The 15,627-nt window shown below is 36.1% G+C and overlaps 1 protein-coding gene across 1 annotated transcript in view; it reads right to left on the bottom strand.

Annotated features, from left to right (window-relative positions):
* Positions 1-696: 696 nt before the first annotated feature.
* LOC117417473 (beta-1,4-galactosyltransferase 2-like) overlaps positions 697-15,627 on the bottom strand; it is a 107,597-nt gene continuing 92,666 nt past the window's right edge. The window contains exons 6-7 of the mRNA XM_034029640.3: positions 13,854-13,958; positions 697-4,928 (exon numbers count right to left, since the gene is read on the bottom strand). Of these exons, the coding sequence (XP_033885531.3) occupies positions 4,778-4,928; positions 13,854-13,958 (256 nt within the window). The 3' untranslated portion in view covers positions 697-4,777. The remainder of the gene's footprint in view (positions 4,929-13,853; positions 13,959-15,627) is intronic.

Here is a 15,627-nt window from a genome sequence, read left to right as displayed (position 1 = left end):
CTCAGTATGTATTCAATGAATGTGTATTCACTTTATTGAACCAAATTTTCACTAATAGAACACAAAAAACATACCTAGACAATGTAGTGGTGCAGTCATGTTTGATTACAAACAATGCACTGTTTCCTGCATCATTGCACTAGCCATGCAGTAGCAGGTGGAGTAGTGGTTAGGGCTCTGGACTCTTAACCAGAGGGTCGTGGGTTCAATCCCCAGTGAGGGACACTGCTGCTGTACCCTTGAGCAAGGTACTTTACCTAGATTTCTCCAGTAAAAACCCAACTGTATAAATGGGTAATTGTATGTAAAATTAATGTGATATCTTGTAACAATTGTAAGTCACCCTGGATAAGGGCATCTGCTAAAAAATAAATACTAATAATCACACGAGATGTGATCAAATTCAAAAACAGCTTTTATTGGCTGTACACGTCATTGCACTTGATCAAATACCGTTTGCCCCGAAATGATTCTTATAAGCGGATTATTTGATACTTACAAGCAGAGTATTTTACATTGGTTGGTATAGGAATTATTTTGTTTCAGTGGTTTTGATCACTATATGCAGTTGATTCTTATATCAGTGATTCTTATAAACTGAGTGCACTGTATATTGATTGCTTTTATAACCTGTTTATTTGTGACTCAACTGAACAACATAACGTTTGTAATTTAAAGAGAAACACCTTTTTATTTATTTATTTTTTTTATTTTATTGATTGGTTGTGTACAAAAAAGTAGGTTTGATATGACAGTATGCATTCTATAAGATTTTAGATTTCCAACATTCAATGTACAAAACCTAGATACAGTACATTATTTAAAACACTCAAGTCTCTGAAGCCCAAGGCAATTCATCATTATACATTTAAAAGCAGGTCTTACTTATTTTTCAGCTTTGTACCAAGAGGAAGGTGGTTCTGTTGACATAGCTTTACTAAGAAATGAATGCATGGAGGAATGTGTAAATGCTTTGAAAAGTATTGCTGTTTTCTACTTCTGGCTATACATAGCTCTACTGACCAACAGTATCCATTACATACTGTATGGAAAAAATAACTTAAGTTTAACTGTAGTACTGTCGGATTGCAAGGTGTCATTAGACTGAGGTTTAACTGCACCCTCAACTTCTGTTTTATTTCACAATCATTTAATCAGCAATTTAAGATCACCAGAACTGGATTGCAATTTCTGTTAATGCAGTTTTAACTGCAAGTTGACAAGTGGGTTGTTAAAAGAAATCTAATGATGTTAAAAATAATCACAAGAGGGAATAAGGTCAAAGCTGGGAAACTTTAGTTTATTTTATATGAATATTATTATTATTATTATTATTATTATTATTATTATTATTAAGAATCAGCTTCCGAATACTGGTTAGAGATTATGTTGCATACTGTATAAGAATTTCATAGAGAGAAACAATGAAAACATACTTGGTTCTCTCTCTCTCTCTATATATATAAATACAAAAAAAACTATTTTTTCAGCGCAGAGTTAAATAATGTGAGTAACAAATAACTGTGTGTGTGTGATTTTAAAAATGGATAATTAATCTCTACTTTTTGGAATGCTGAACAAATAACTTGCGTGAATAAAGATCTAGCAACATTTATTTGGCCACTAATATGTTTTGAATAATTTTAAAGGGCAGATCGTATCAATTGTAATTTAAATGTTGCCTTTAAGATGTTTCTCTCAATGATTCTTGCAACAATGACAAGGTGCAATTTACCTGATATTAAAATTAGGAAAAATAGACAGCAGTGTTAGACAAAATTATATGCATTGTTACTGCAGATTACATCACTTTTTCTACCACACCTATCTAAACAGACTGGTGATCTTTAATTGCAAAATAATACAGTGACAGTACAGAAAACTGATGCTCGAGGACAATGTGCTGCAGGCAGATTACAATTACATCTGAAATGTATCTGTCCCGAGCTGATGCAAGTTACATTGCTTTCTCTTTGTATCAAGAAGGCCTATGAAACCAGGAACTGAACTGAAACTTCTCAAATTCTTTGGTAACACTATTTTAAATGGGCTTGAATTTGCTATAATTAAACTGCAATTCACTCAAATACATGTGCAAATCCATTACAGTATAATTACAACACAAGTTACCAACAGTTTTGCTTGATATTTCAATTCCTCACCAAGTTAATGGTATATCCTGAAGTAAGTCACCAGTAAAAGACCCTCCAAATATATTTCTAGATACTTTCACACTACCTTGGCTCCAATGAAACCTTTTTTTTATAATTATTTCTATTTAATATACAAATTTTTTTTAACGCATTTTGTGGCACAGTTACAAATCATTAACCCAATTCACACATTTAAATCCAGTATCACATTCTTTCACAGCTACAATGTGTAATAACACTTACATATTTGCAAACAAGTATTCATTTAAGATGACTGCCTGGAATACAGTATTTTTAGAGCTGTTGACAGATCTGCTCTATATACATTTAAAGCCTTAGTTCCTAAAGATATGTGAACTTTCTCCTGCATAACTATTGTTCTCTTTTTTGTTTGCCTTCATAGCTGAGAGGGCAGTACATTTCCACACGTGGGTTAACGTAGCGATAGGCTAACAATGCATTACTGCTTATTGGGTAAGATTTAATGTATGAATAATTATTATCAGACAGTTACAGACTGCTGATGAAGAGTTGCGAGCAGGAAGCTGATAGGTACGTCATTCAGACCGATCACCCAATCACATTTGGAAGTAATAACTATCTCACAACGTATGTACTGGATGTTCTATATGTTGGTGTTTTATTGATGCAGTACAATTTGACCCCCAACAGGTAATGTGCTCAGTATCCAGTAGGTGGTTTAGGCATGTTTTCATGAAAATATAGTATTATATCCAGGAGTTAGGTGGTATCAGAACCTTCAATACAGGTGGATATATCCTGGCAGTTGTAGTCTGAAAATTTGCAACGTAACTTCCTAAAACCTGAAGAATAAAAACCATCTAAAAGTGAAGAACAAAGCTCACCAGTCATAAGAAAAACCAAGAAAAGGGATTTTGGTTCTCCATTAAAAAAAAAAAAAAAAAGTGTAAATATTATAAGATTTAATATCTAATATTATAATATGCATTTCTAAAAGTGCAACTTCAACCAGAAGAAATATACCATTATCCTGTTGAACTGGGCAGCTGAATGGCATTTATGATATAGAATGCAGATAGAGTTGGGAGAGAAAAAAAGAAAATGCAAGCGTTTGTTAACAGATGTTTTAAAAAAAACAAAAAAGGGAAAGCTTTTTGAATACTTAATCTTTTGAGCTAAGCCAAGATAATAGTACAAAAGAGAAAGACTTCCACATCACTTCACTACACACAGGAACATTAATACAAAAATCACCCAGAATGCAGCATTACCAGTTGTTTGCCCCACATAAAAATTCCAAAGGCATCGGTTTGGTGTTTAGGCAGTACAAAAAAAAAAAAAAAAAAAAAGAAAAGAAATCTGAAAAAGGCGGCAAATTAAAGACGTTGAAACGGTTTTGTTTGTTCATTGAGTTATTGTTATATAAAAAGAGTACAGTTATTCTGCAAAAGAAATAAAATAAAGGAAAAAAATGTCTCTGGCTATTGAGATCCGTTTTCAAACAGTGTACTATAATTCCAGTGAAAACTGTTAGATTAATTACAATCAAACCATCAGCTGATGTCTCCATAAATACCTTAGGAGACAATAGTCTTGCACTGCATATGCCACATATTTTTAGAAATCAATATTCTGAATATGTAGTTTCAGCAGCAACCTAGCAGGGATAAAGGCACACCCAGTTCAACCTCAGTGTAATTGACATATGGCTGGCCACTAGGTGTATTCCAGTTATTTGATATTCTTGAGCACCAGTCCTGTCAGCTCCAGTCAGTCTTTGGATCAGTTCTTTGTGAACTAGACCCTTTTCCTTTGCAGACTTAATTCCTCTTTTTACAACTTGTCAGATCTGTTTAAATAAAACCTGGCTGCACGGGACAGAAAATCCAATTCACACAGTCCTTCACTGAGCACTAATCCGCAAGATAAAGCCCAGCATTTGTATTTAAAAGTAATACCAGTGCCAAAAAAGTTCTGAATGAGGCAATCACAGGGACACATTCAATTGAGTATTTCAGTTTGCTGTTTTTTTATCAAAAGAAAAAAAGAAAAAGAAATGAATAGGATTGTATGTGACCATTCAAAAGATAAAGAAAAGCAAAGCTTTCAAGATATTCCAAGATATGAAACCCTGGGTAAACTAATAAAACAATCTGTACAGTATGTTGCTCACAGAACGTCTTTAACAATCCTCTAAAATGATAATAAACAAAGACTGTTTATTCGTTTCTGGTATGATGTTTTCATAACTTGAATTACCACAGAAGCCGGATATGTTGTAAACAAAACAAGGAAAAGAAAAACATTTGAGTTAAGACCACTCCCCTGGTTGCATTCAGGACTGCACTCAATGTGTAACAGTATGCAGAGGTTAGTTACAAAGACAGGGGTTGCAAAACTAATTTACCCCAATGATGAAGCATTCCAGGGAGGCCAAACAAAGGGTTTTGTATTGAGTCTTGTGAAGCACAGGGTTTGTGCCTTCTCAAAGGGATCTGCAGCCTCTCAAAGCTCGGGACAGCAGCCACTGGTTAAGGCTTCCCTTTTGGTTGGACCCCTGGCAAGCAAGGTGAGAAGAGAACAGCAGGAGGATGTGTTTGTATGTTGGTGTCTGAGATTTGCATCCCTGAATCGAGGAAGGTCTATCCTCTAGGGGGGCGGGGCGGTGGTTTGCCGATCTCCACGGTGATGTTGGTGAAGAGTGGGTACTTGGTGACCTCCAGAACACGGTACTGCAATGAGTTAATGCCGTCATGCTTCATTGAGGCCTTGGTGTTCTGGATTTTGTTGAACCTGAAAAAACAAATGATGATGATTATTGTTATTATAAATAAAAAATAGATACAGTGTTCCCACCATTCATGTATTTCACATTTGGTTATTTCAAGGTTAGGGCATGTTGACAGTTATTGTACAAGTACTATATTTCACTTTATAAAGACCCTTTACGAATGCACTATTTTTCAGAAAGTGAAATAAAGAGGGAGCACTGTACATATAGGCTTCTGTGTAATTGATAGCTCGACTGTCAAGGTCTCAAGACTAATGGCATATTATTGATTACTCTGATCAAAATTCTGAACTGAGTGACTTCACTTCTCATGTGGGCTTTAGCGTGCAACTACTTAAGCCAAGTTACACTAGAGGAGTCTGGCTTTGAAAAAAAAAAAGAGAAACTACTACACAGAGCCTACATACAGTTAAACTAAAAAGAACAGTTTCAAGAACAGTTTACAGTCAACATTTGGCACTATGAGCTCATCTCTCCTAGTTTACCCATCATGCCTTATGTCTCCTAATTAGGAAAGCGAACTTCCTTCCATACTTGGGGGCATGAAACACACAGCACCCAGACACATCATTCAACTATACTGTTTATGTAATTATATCCATGGCCAGGCATCTTTAGATACTAAAGGAAAATGACTAACATGAGGCCAACCCTATACTAAGCAGTGAATTAATCATCCTTTTCTAGTCCAGTATCTGCTACAAAAGCCACAACACACAACCTGAGATGTTCAAATTATTTTGGCTTGAATCTGTATATGACACCAAATGAGAAACATATTTTTAACAATGCCTGGCAAATCCTCCCCATCTGCACAACTTAAGAATGCATTTACTGAAGCTTTCAACAGCCGAGTTCATTAGGACTTCAAATCAAACCACCGTCTCAGGTCAATCCTCCAGTCTGAAAGTACAGTCATACGAAACGCTTATTAAAACTTACTCATCTGTTTGAAAACAAGGAGGACAAAGGCAATAAAATGGATAATGAGGATATACGAGTGATGCAACACAGATTGGTCTATCAGATTGGAGGTGTATTTGTGATAAATCATCCATGCCTTCTATTTATCTGTCCACATGTAGATGTCTGTTCCCACACTGCTCGACACTAAAGCCACAGTTGCATTTGGCATGCCTAGTTTAAACTGAACTGCTGATGGCCCCCATCGCTAAGGCAGGTCCTGTGGCAACCCGGAACATGGTAATTGCAGCACAGAGTAAGTACTTTTGTGGACAGGTGACAGGCAAGTAGGAGCTAGAACATATACATATTGCAATCCCAGAATTGCCATGCAAAATATAGAAATAAACAAATGAGGTAGTCTGGAAGCAAGAAATTGCAAGACATTTTAAGTGCAGGCGGCCTTCGTCCTTGATGGTCAGACCTGTAGACCTGCTAAGCCATTGAGTACACCAATCATAGCAACTTCCCCAGGTACTACGGATGCAACCTGGCAAGTGTTAGTTTATGGTGTATACTTTTATTTTCAGAATTACTATAACTTTTGTACTATCTTCTGTTATCAACTGCATTTTCTCCATATATTTAATGGGTTGATGCTTGGCTGTTTTCTTTTTTTTTTTTTTTTTCAGAGGGATCTTGGGTCATTTAAAAATAGATCAAATTCAGTCTCAGTTCCCTCTCTTTAAATTGCTTTATGTAGGAATAAATAAAAACATATCCATATAAATTGGAATCTGAAACATTTCCCAAGCATTAGTTCTTCTTGACTCAGTGGGGAATGCAGACATTCGAGGCTCACTCAGCACAATAAAAATGGACCTTAAACTGAAACCAACAAAGCTATCTACTGACTGGGAGAAATCAGAAGAAACTAGGCTGCACATATTCATTTTTTGTGCCCTGAGATGCATCTTCAGTATCTCCTAATAAACTAGATAGGCAGCCACAAAGGCTATTACACTGTCCAAAGATTATGATTTACAAATGCATTTTGAATTATATCATGGCTCGAAATGGCTCATATTCAGAGAATTAATATTCATGAGCCACGGCACTGGCATAGCTAACTAATCTTTGAAATATGAATGAATGGGCCGTGGTTTGTTTTAGCAAGCATAATACCTCGTTATAACAGAGCAACAATAGTTTACAGCGAAAATAACTTCAAATAATAAACCTATATATGCATTTGTTTTTTAATTACACTTTTTACCCGATACAAGTTATGTTTAATATGCAGACCTCCATTCTGTAATATTAATAAATACTGCAATGAAGTTTAAACCTTGGAGGCAACATAAGCCCTTCTCTACACCAATGTCAAGAAATCTTATGTCTTCATGAGAAAAGCTCATGTTCATGAGACATAGCGAAGACTGTCTTGGAACTGCTGGGGAAGCAAAGGATTGTGGGGGAATTTGAACAAAGCACTGGTTTGGAATTCTTAGTTCTCTTCAACTTCCCAAACTGGCTAAATATACTGTATGCAAATCAGTATACACAAAATTAAATCGAGATAGATGAACTTCAGCTATAAATGCACTGCTAGTGACAAAAGTACTGTATAAATGCATGACTAACTAAATGTACACATTAAATGTAATTTGAAGATTACTATAGTAATGTTCTAATATTTACGGCAATTAAACTGCAGTTTGTCGCAAAGCCTTTCAACGTGTTGAGTCATTTTGCATACAGCAACCAGACAGAAATTTTACAGCATGATAAATATGATTTTTTTTGCAGATATATTATGAGTAGAAGTATAATTACGTCTTTCAGCTCAAAAATAATCTTGGTTCAGTCACCGTATAAAAAAGCTCAACTCATGTACCAGCATCAACCTGCAGTTTACAAAAGACAATGTGCTCTATGAAAATGCCAAATTCATGAAATTCGTCATTCAGACTTCTTTGAATGCTCTGAGATGAAAGACTGAATTATTTATGTTTTTTTTTTTAGCTAAAGGAGGATATTGGGAATTGAAAACAAGGGTGCCGGTGGCTCAGACTGCATAATGTTTCTGAACAAAAAGTCAAGATGCAACCCTGTTTCACAGATGCCACTACAGTAAAGGAGTGTAAGAGTACAAACTAATCAAATAACAGCCATAAAGTGAGCAATACAAACAGTTCTGAATTCCATTGTAATTGCTTCTTTATATAGCTTTGATGGTACAGTCAAAATATCAGTGCTATAATGTTTTAGCAACAAGACACAGCAGGGTATGTGTTGTGCTAGGAAAGAAAACAGCTTGCTTCAAGTTGTTTTTTATGGATTGATTTTCACTGTAAACTTCAAAGCTGAAGGGATAAATACAGATAAAAACAAAAGGCAAATGTATATTTTTAAAATGCAAATCACATCCAAAAGCCCTTTTTAACCAGGTTGCAAAATGGGAATTTTTTTTACATTTTTTTTTCCTGTGCTTTTTTGTTTTTATGCTGGAGTCAACCAGGTGGCCAAACTTAACCAAAACAACACAGTGTATCAGGTTCATTGTTGTTGGTGAAACAATTTAGCTGATCAATTCTATGAAGTAAGTTGGAAAAGCATTTTCGAACCATAAAATGTCCAACCTAACTGGTTTCTGGAATTCTTGACCAGTTTTCTTTAAATAATTCAGTAATGTAATACATCAATAGACCTGAACCCCTTCAAACTAGGATATTATGCATTATGAAGTTATCACATAGCCTGGTTATTATTGTCTAACATATTCATGAAGTCAATGATGCTGCTCAGCAACTTTAATCTCTTAACTGTTAAATTGGGAGAATATAAAAAGCGGATGCAACAGAAACCCATTCAAGGTTTTAATTGCCCCCATGTGGATTCACATATTCATCTACATAACCTCCATGAATGGAAGGCCATTAATAAAAGTTATTATAACTTCCTGAAGACAATTCTATTCCATTCTTAATTCTAAATTACTACCTTTTCCTATCTGAGATAATCAAAAATAAACGTGATGTCTGTTTCACTTAGCAATATTATTGATTATTCTATTATTCTTGATTATTAAACAAGTTACAAGCTCATTAAAGTGAAACATTGCTTGTAAATGATAAACAGTTCTCAACAAAAGAGTATTCAGTCACATATTTACACTTGTCCATAAATAAAGGTTATTAATGTTATATGCTTTAAAAAAAAAAATGTTTGCAAAGAATTAAAGATAGGATTTTGCAATTTGGTTTCATCTTGTTTTAATATATTTAATATATCAAAACATTCTTCTTGTGAACGATAACTCACTTGGATCACTGGAGTATTTAAAGCCAGAGTAATATTTATAAAAACAAGAAAGTCCCATTACTTTCTGAATGACTCGCACAGAGATTACCTGTATAAAGCAGTACTTTACATGACATTAGAACTTCAGCCTGCATGAAACTTGTATTTTCTAATAATGGACTGCATATGCTGCAGGTGCAATGCTGTAAGATGCCACCTGCATCTAAATCTCAATTTAAAAAAAAAAAACAGTACTGCTTTACTAGGTAGGCTTTATTTCAGTGTTGTTAATTTCAATAATTCCACCTTTTCAGAATCACAAAAAAAAAAAATACCAAACACCAAGATTATATGGATTTGTTTCTAGGTGTTTTTTTTTCCCCTTGCATTTATTACTTCATGAGCCTGTCTCAATGTCCAGTCAAAGTTAACAACAGTTTAGCAATTAAAATAAATAAATACATACATACATAAATGAATAAATAAATACAAAAAACTGTTTTAGAACACGTCGGTGGTTGTAAGGCCAAGGAGATAAATGTATACATATTTTCTTCTATTTCTACTTCCCAACATTACTTGGAGGTCGAACATATGGTTTCTAAGTGGCAGGTGCTTGTGCCATTTAAGTATAAATCTTTGTCAAAATAGGCTGCCTCCAATGCCCACTGGTAACTGGCACAATTCACCGTGTAACAAATTTTTTTTTTTTTTGGTTCCTGGGTAGTAAGTGTTATTTCCTAATTGCTTATGCCTCAAAAGTATAGAAAATGGCTATTATTCCCCTCAAACTTTGCTTTTGTGACCAGGACAGTGATATTTTGAAATTTACCTATTTTCCAGAACATTCCAGATAGATTCAGTGCTGAGTAAACTTGGAGTAACTTCTAGAACTTTCCAGTAATATAAATAGTAGTATAAATACAGGGGCCTTAAGCCCATCAGTTCAGTTTAGTTCCAGCTGCCTAAGTGGATACATATCTGCATTTTTCTGAGATGGCATCAAGAGGCTGCAAGCATCCAGCAGACACATTTTGCTATGTCTGCGGCCCATTTATCAAGAAAAAGTACTCCGTGGAAGCATCTGCTAAGATGTGTGAGGCCTACAAGGCATATTTCAGCATGCCTGTCGGGGATCAAGACAAACCCTGGGCACCTCATTTCACCTGCGAGCACTGCAAAAAAACTCTGGAAGGTAAGATGGACAATTGTTGCTCGGAATTTTATGTTATAAAATTTGTTAATTTTTAAAGTTGTAAAAGTTTTTAATTTTAAAATGTTTTACAATTTTCAATGTTATTGAAAAAATATATCATATATGAAAAATGTTGCGAGAATCTCTTACACATTAGTCATGGGTGAAATAAATGTATTTTTGTAGGATGGTACAGAGGGGAAGAGAGAGCCATGAGTTCGGTATCCCAAGAATTTGGCGGGAACCCACTGACCACTCAAGCAACTGCTACTTCTGCATGGTGGACCCTTCCAAACTTCGGAATGGCAAGAATGCACCTGCTATCACGTATCCGGACCTTCCTTCATCCATCGCCCCGGTGCCACACTGCCATGAGCTCCCCGTACCCACTCCTCCGGAGAGAGTGCATGCAGCCTTTTTTAGAAGAGAGCAGCAAGTCAGAGAGCGAGGAAGACATTGTAGATCCAGATGACAATTTCAGAGGTGGAGCTGAGGAGAGAAACCCATACTACACCAACCAAAAAGACCTCAACGACTTGATTAGAGATCTTGGTCTCACCAAGTCCAATGCCGAGCTTTTGACGTCTAGGCTCAAGCAGTGGAACTTGTTGGATGAAAGTGTGCAAGTCGCAGATCAGAGGAAGCGTCACCAACCTTTTCCAACTTCTTCACCTGTCAAGATGGGCTCTGCTTCTGCCACAATGTGACCAGTCTGTTCGAGGCAATCGGAATCGCCTGTAACCAGAAATCTCGAAAAACTACTCACTTCTAAATCTTTTGTAGTCATTTTTGTATTACTTTAGTATAAATACATGTTAATTTGGATTCATATGTTGTTTTTTTCTGACTATGTGAACGAAAAGCCACAAATTCACCCGTTTTCTTATTGGAAATAGGTAAATTTCAAAATATCACTGTCCTGGTCACAAAAGCAAAGTTTGTGGGGAATAATAGCCATTTTCTATACTTTTGAGGCATAAGCAATTAGGAAATAACACTTACTACCCAGGAACAAAAATTGTGTTACATAGTGAATCAAGCATGTACTGGTTATTGCTCTATAAAAATCACAATGACACAAATTAGCGCTAACAGAGGCAGCGAGGCAGACAGGTCTGTAGCTTGCAGACAGCCAGGAAACACAAGTTCTGAACCAGATCTGCTTGACAGATTGTAGTAGGAGATACAGTATCTTTTTAGGCCAACCTAATTTTGGGTAAGTGCTTATTAACAAAGAGGTGAATCCAGTACTTGAACTGGAAGACAAATGTCAACTGCTTGATGTCAAATAAAGTCTAGGGGCTGTATTCTGATCACAGCGCAAATGAGTGCAAGCGCAAAATGACGCTTGCCCCTGATTCTGTGGCGCAAAAGATGAAAAAAAATGGTATTCTGGAGACATGTCCTGCGTCGTTATATAGTGCCTGCCCCCATCGCCACATGTCGGCATAAATTTCAGTGTGGTATCACTAACATATTCCACGAAGTGATTCTGATGACATGCGATGGGGTCCCAAATAGACAATTGAGCGCTGTGTTAGGACCCGCTGAAACCAGGTTTATTTAGTGGCGCAATCAGGAACTTTAAGAATTGAACACACTATAAAAAGCAAAGTAGTCCTAAGTAGCAACTGTGTGCACTTGGACTGACATAGAAAGATGAAATCAAAGAAAGAAAAGTAAAAGAAAAGAAAAAAGAACGAAACGTAAGAAACTAACAATATTATTCGTAAATTAATAATAAACAAATATATGAATTAAAAAAAATCCTATTTTGCAGATACAATGGAGTACTACATTTATTTTCATGAGGACTGTAGCAATTTATTTTCATGGCAATTATTACAAGTGAAAATATTTACATACAGTATATGGAGAGCAACATAACAGGAGCAGCGCTTCTGTATCTGTATGTGTGTGTCTGTCCATTCTTTCCATTCTTGGTTGTTGCTGGTGCTGTGTGTGTGCGTGTATCATGTGCAACTTTAAACGAGTTAACTGCTGTTTAAACTTAACACAATGTATTTGCTTTGTTTCCGTGATTGAAATAAGTAACTATTATCGGCAGACATGAAACATGATATCGGTTTCGCTAACTGATAATGTATGAGCTTAACTAGTTTGAAACATTATAACGAATTAGAAAATGGATCGGAGATTTCCTTTAACCTGATTGGTTAATACGAGGGCTTAAATCTTTGAAGGACCTCGAATGTTATCTTTCAAACTATGTTTAATCACTGTTCCAAATCAATCCGCCCGAAAATACGTAAATACAGTATGTGTGTATTTTACCTTTTGCCTTCTTGTTGAAAGAAAGTATCTGTTCTTGTAGCGCACACACTCTCTGAATGTTGCCTGTCAATGTAAGATATTCTGCTTCCTGCAGGCCTATCTATTTATTTCAATTTAGTATAGCAAATAAAGATTAATAAAATAATCGAGAAATTGTTTGCTCTCAGTGGTAATACAGTAACCACAATACTATAGCAACTAGTGTCCGTTTTGAATGACGAGATGAAATCAAACAACTGCACGCAGTCTGATTAGTTTCAGCAACTTCATTTAAGCATATCACTGTCAACACAGGCACGTCGCATCTCTTCTGAAGCCAGAAGATGGAGGCTTTGACTTTATGAACACACACTGTGAACAAGTAACAAGCACGATCAGGATTAACACATACTGCAGATAAACAGATCATTTTAAATGACTAAAACTTTACATTTGATTTATTTTGCTGAAATGCTGAAATGTACACAAATGCACGAACATGCACTCAAATAAAAAAAAAAAGAAAAATAACAATAAATAATAAATAAAAAATAAAAATAATTTAGCTGTACTTTTAATCTTTACATGATCTTTTCACAAAAGAATTAAAGCCCTGGTTATATTGCAACTCTAGTACATTACAAGCTCAGAGGGAACGCGATGCAGCACTTCATGTCCCACTAGAAAATGAATTAGCTGCTGCTACTGGTAGACAGAGCAGGGACGGCAGTAAGTATTTTACACTTACATGTAGTAATGTCAATGCCATGAAATAATGTACCTTGTATAATTATTATAAATAATAAATGATTGCCCTACGTGCCTCTACCTCTTCTATTAATATAGCAATCTCTACCTCTTCCTCTTCTATTAATATAGCAGTAGGTGAGTGACCTACTACTTGCTGTTCCGCTGTTTTTTCTTGTTCTGTGCTACTGCCCCTCAACATGATCGCCATTTCTATATTCAAAACGGAGCTTTGCGGTGACGCAACCGCATTCTGTCTCTTAAAGGGATTGCTGCCTAGCCCTGATTGGATAGCAGATTCCCCAACCTATTCAGCATTGATTGACTGGGCGCTGTCACTGCGTTTCTGCTGGGTTTTTATTTTGATCAGAATCACACTGTTGGAGAAGCCACACCCTACGGGGCAGATGCGTTTGACTTTAACCACTGCGTCTGCGATTGCACTCATTTCATCAGACTCGAGCCCCAGGTTTTTTACCAGTGTTGGCGGTACCCCAATACTCACCTCTGCGGGTTGGGCTCGTTGTGCTTGTCTCGCTCATGTTTTATCATCCGGTACCGCCCGATCCGCACGTCAGGACGAGAGACCTTCATTCCATTTAGTGTGATCCTTCAAATAAGAAAACAAGAGGCAAAGCTCTGTTTAATATACTGGCTATTAACCTGTATCCATACTACTTTGGATTACTGTATGTCAATTTTAGGGGTTGGGTGTGACCAGTACTTGCACAAAGACCCTAACAAAATACAATGTATAGGGAACCGTCTCATCTGGGTGATCCTGTCCCCTACCTCAGTGTTGCAGGTGCTGTCTTTCAGAGGAATTATTACACAGTGAACATGATTACAGATCCCATGATTCTGTTTCTAAAAAGAGCCCTGGTGTGCTGGATACATTCCACTACAAAATAGAAAAATTACCTTGCCTGCCCACCTGAGATAAATCATAAAACAAGTTACATATTACAGGCAGCTTGACAATTCTGAGTTTTCTGAAACATTAAATAAGAAATCTGTTAAATATATCATTTTTTTTAGCATATCTGAGCACAGGAGGGCTTCATGTGGAAATCTTGGTCTCTGCAACACAGCCACATTTTGATTAATGTGATGTAGATGTATTTTGGTGTAGTGAACTAACTACAGATCAATGGTAAACTGTTTACTGTCTTCCATCACACCTACACCTCATGTCTCAAAACACCTGAACTGTATTTTGACATCTTGCAGACAGTCAAAAAGTATTAGGTCAAGGTCATGTACTGAACTACACAGTTCAGTAAGAAACACAAAACATGGTTGATTGATTCAAAACAGGATTCACCTTCGTAAGTGCTAGTTTTGATTCTTCTGTTGGATAACTTCAAGATAAAATATTGAAAACTAGCCAACTGACTAACTTATTAACCCAACACTTTAACACCAGCTTTCTGTTTTTACAACAGTTTCAGAAAAAAGTATAATCCCTATAAATCTTATTTGGTCAACTGGTCATGTGGCATTTTTACTGGTGTGAATGTTTTTTTTTTTTTTAGGTTCAAGTTTGACTATCTTGGATGCAAGTGTGCTTTGATGACATTGATGTTCTAAGCACTACTTGTGCGTTGCTGGATGGGTTGATAGGTTGTGTGTGGGCATGCACGTAGAACACCAATCCATCATATATATAGGAGCAGCATTCAGACAAGTTTTGGAGTGGAGGATATTTTTTTAAGTAAATGTGTGCATGTATGCTTCCAGAGGAGATACAAGCAATATTTCAAGTGAGTGTAAAAAGCCTAACTCCTGAATCACTTGATAGATTTGCTCCCCTGCTCAGCAGCATGTGAAAACTGAACTTATCTATTTATGAGTCTCACACACTTCCTACTCATTGAATCAAATTATGATGCCTACACCCCATTGCCTCGCATTATGCTTGCATATTAGCGCCACATTCCCATATGTTTATCTTGTAAAGATTAAACTATAAATCAGATAAGACATGTACCAAATTCAACCAAAAACAAGCAAACAAAAATATCCTTCAGCGAAATATTTTCAGCAGAGGGAGAAAATGACGAAGCCTCTGGTGCTAGAACAGTCACATGTTTTGAATCAAGCCACCCTACTGTGCTTGTTTTAGAAGAACAGAAAATGTCAACTTTTACTTTAAAAGTTCATCTAAGGATCTTGCTTTAAGATCCTCTGTTAACTGTGTGAAAGGATGAGTTTTCTAACTGATTATTATAACTGGTGAGAATTTTTAAGATAACAAAAAAAAAATTACAAAAAAAGAT

Source organism: Acipenser ruthenus, chromosome 12 (assembly GCF_902713425.1).
Source record: "Acipenser ruthenus chromosome 12, fAciRut3.2 maternal haplotype, whole genome shotgun sequence".
Lineage (NCBI taxonomy): Eukaryota > Metazoa > Chordata > Actinopteri > Acipenseriformes > Acipenseridae > Acipenser > Acipenser ruthenus.
The sequence above is the reverse complement of the archived record's forward strand: the minus strand, read 5'-3'. Positions and strand labels throughout refer to the sequence as shown.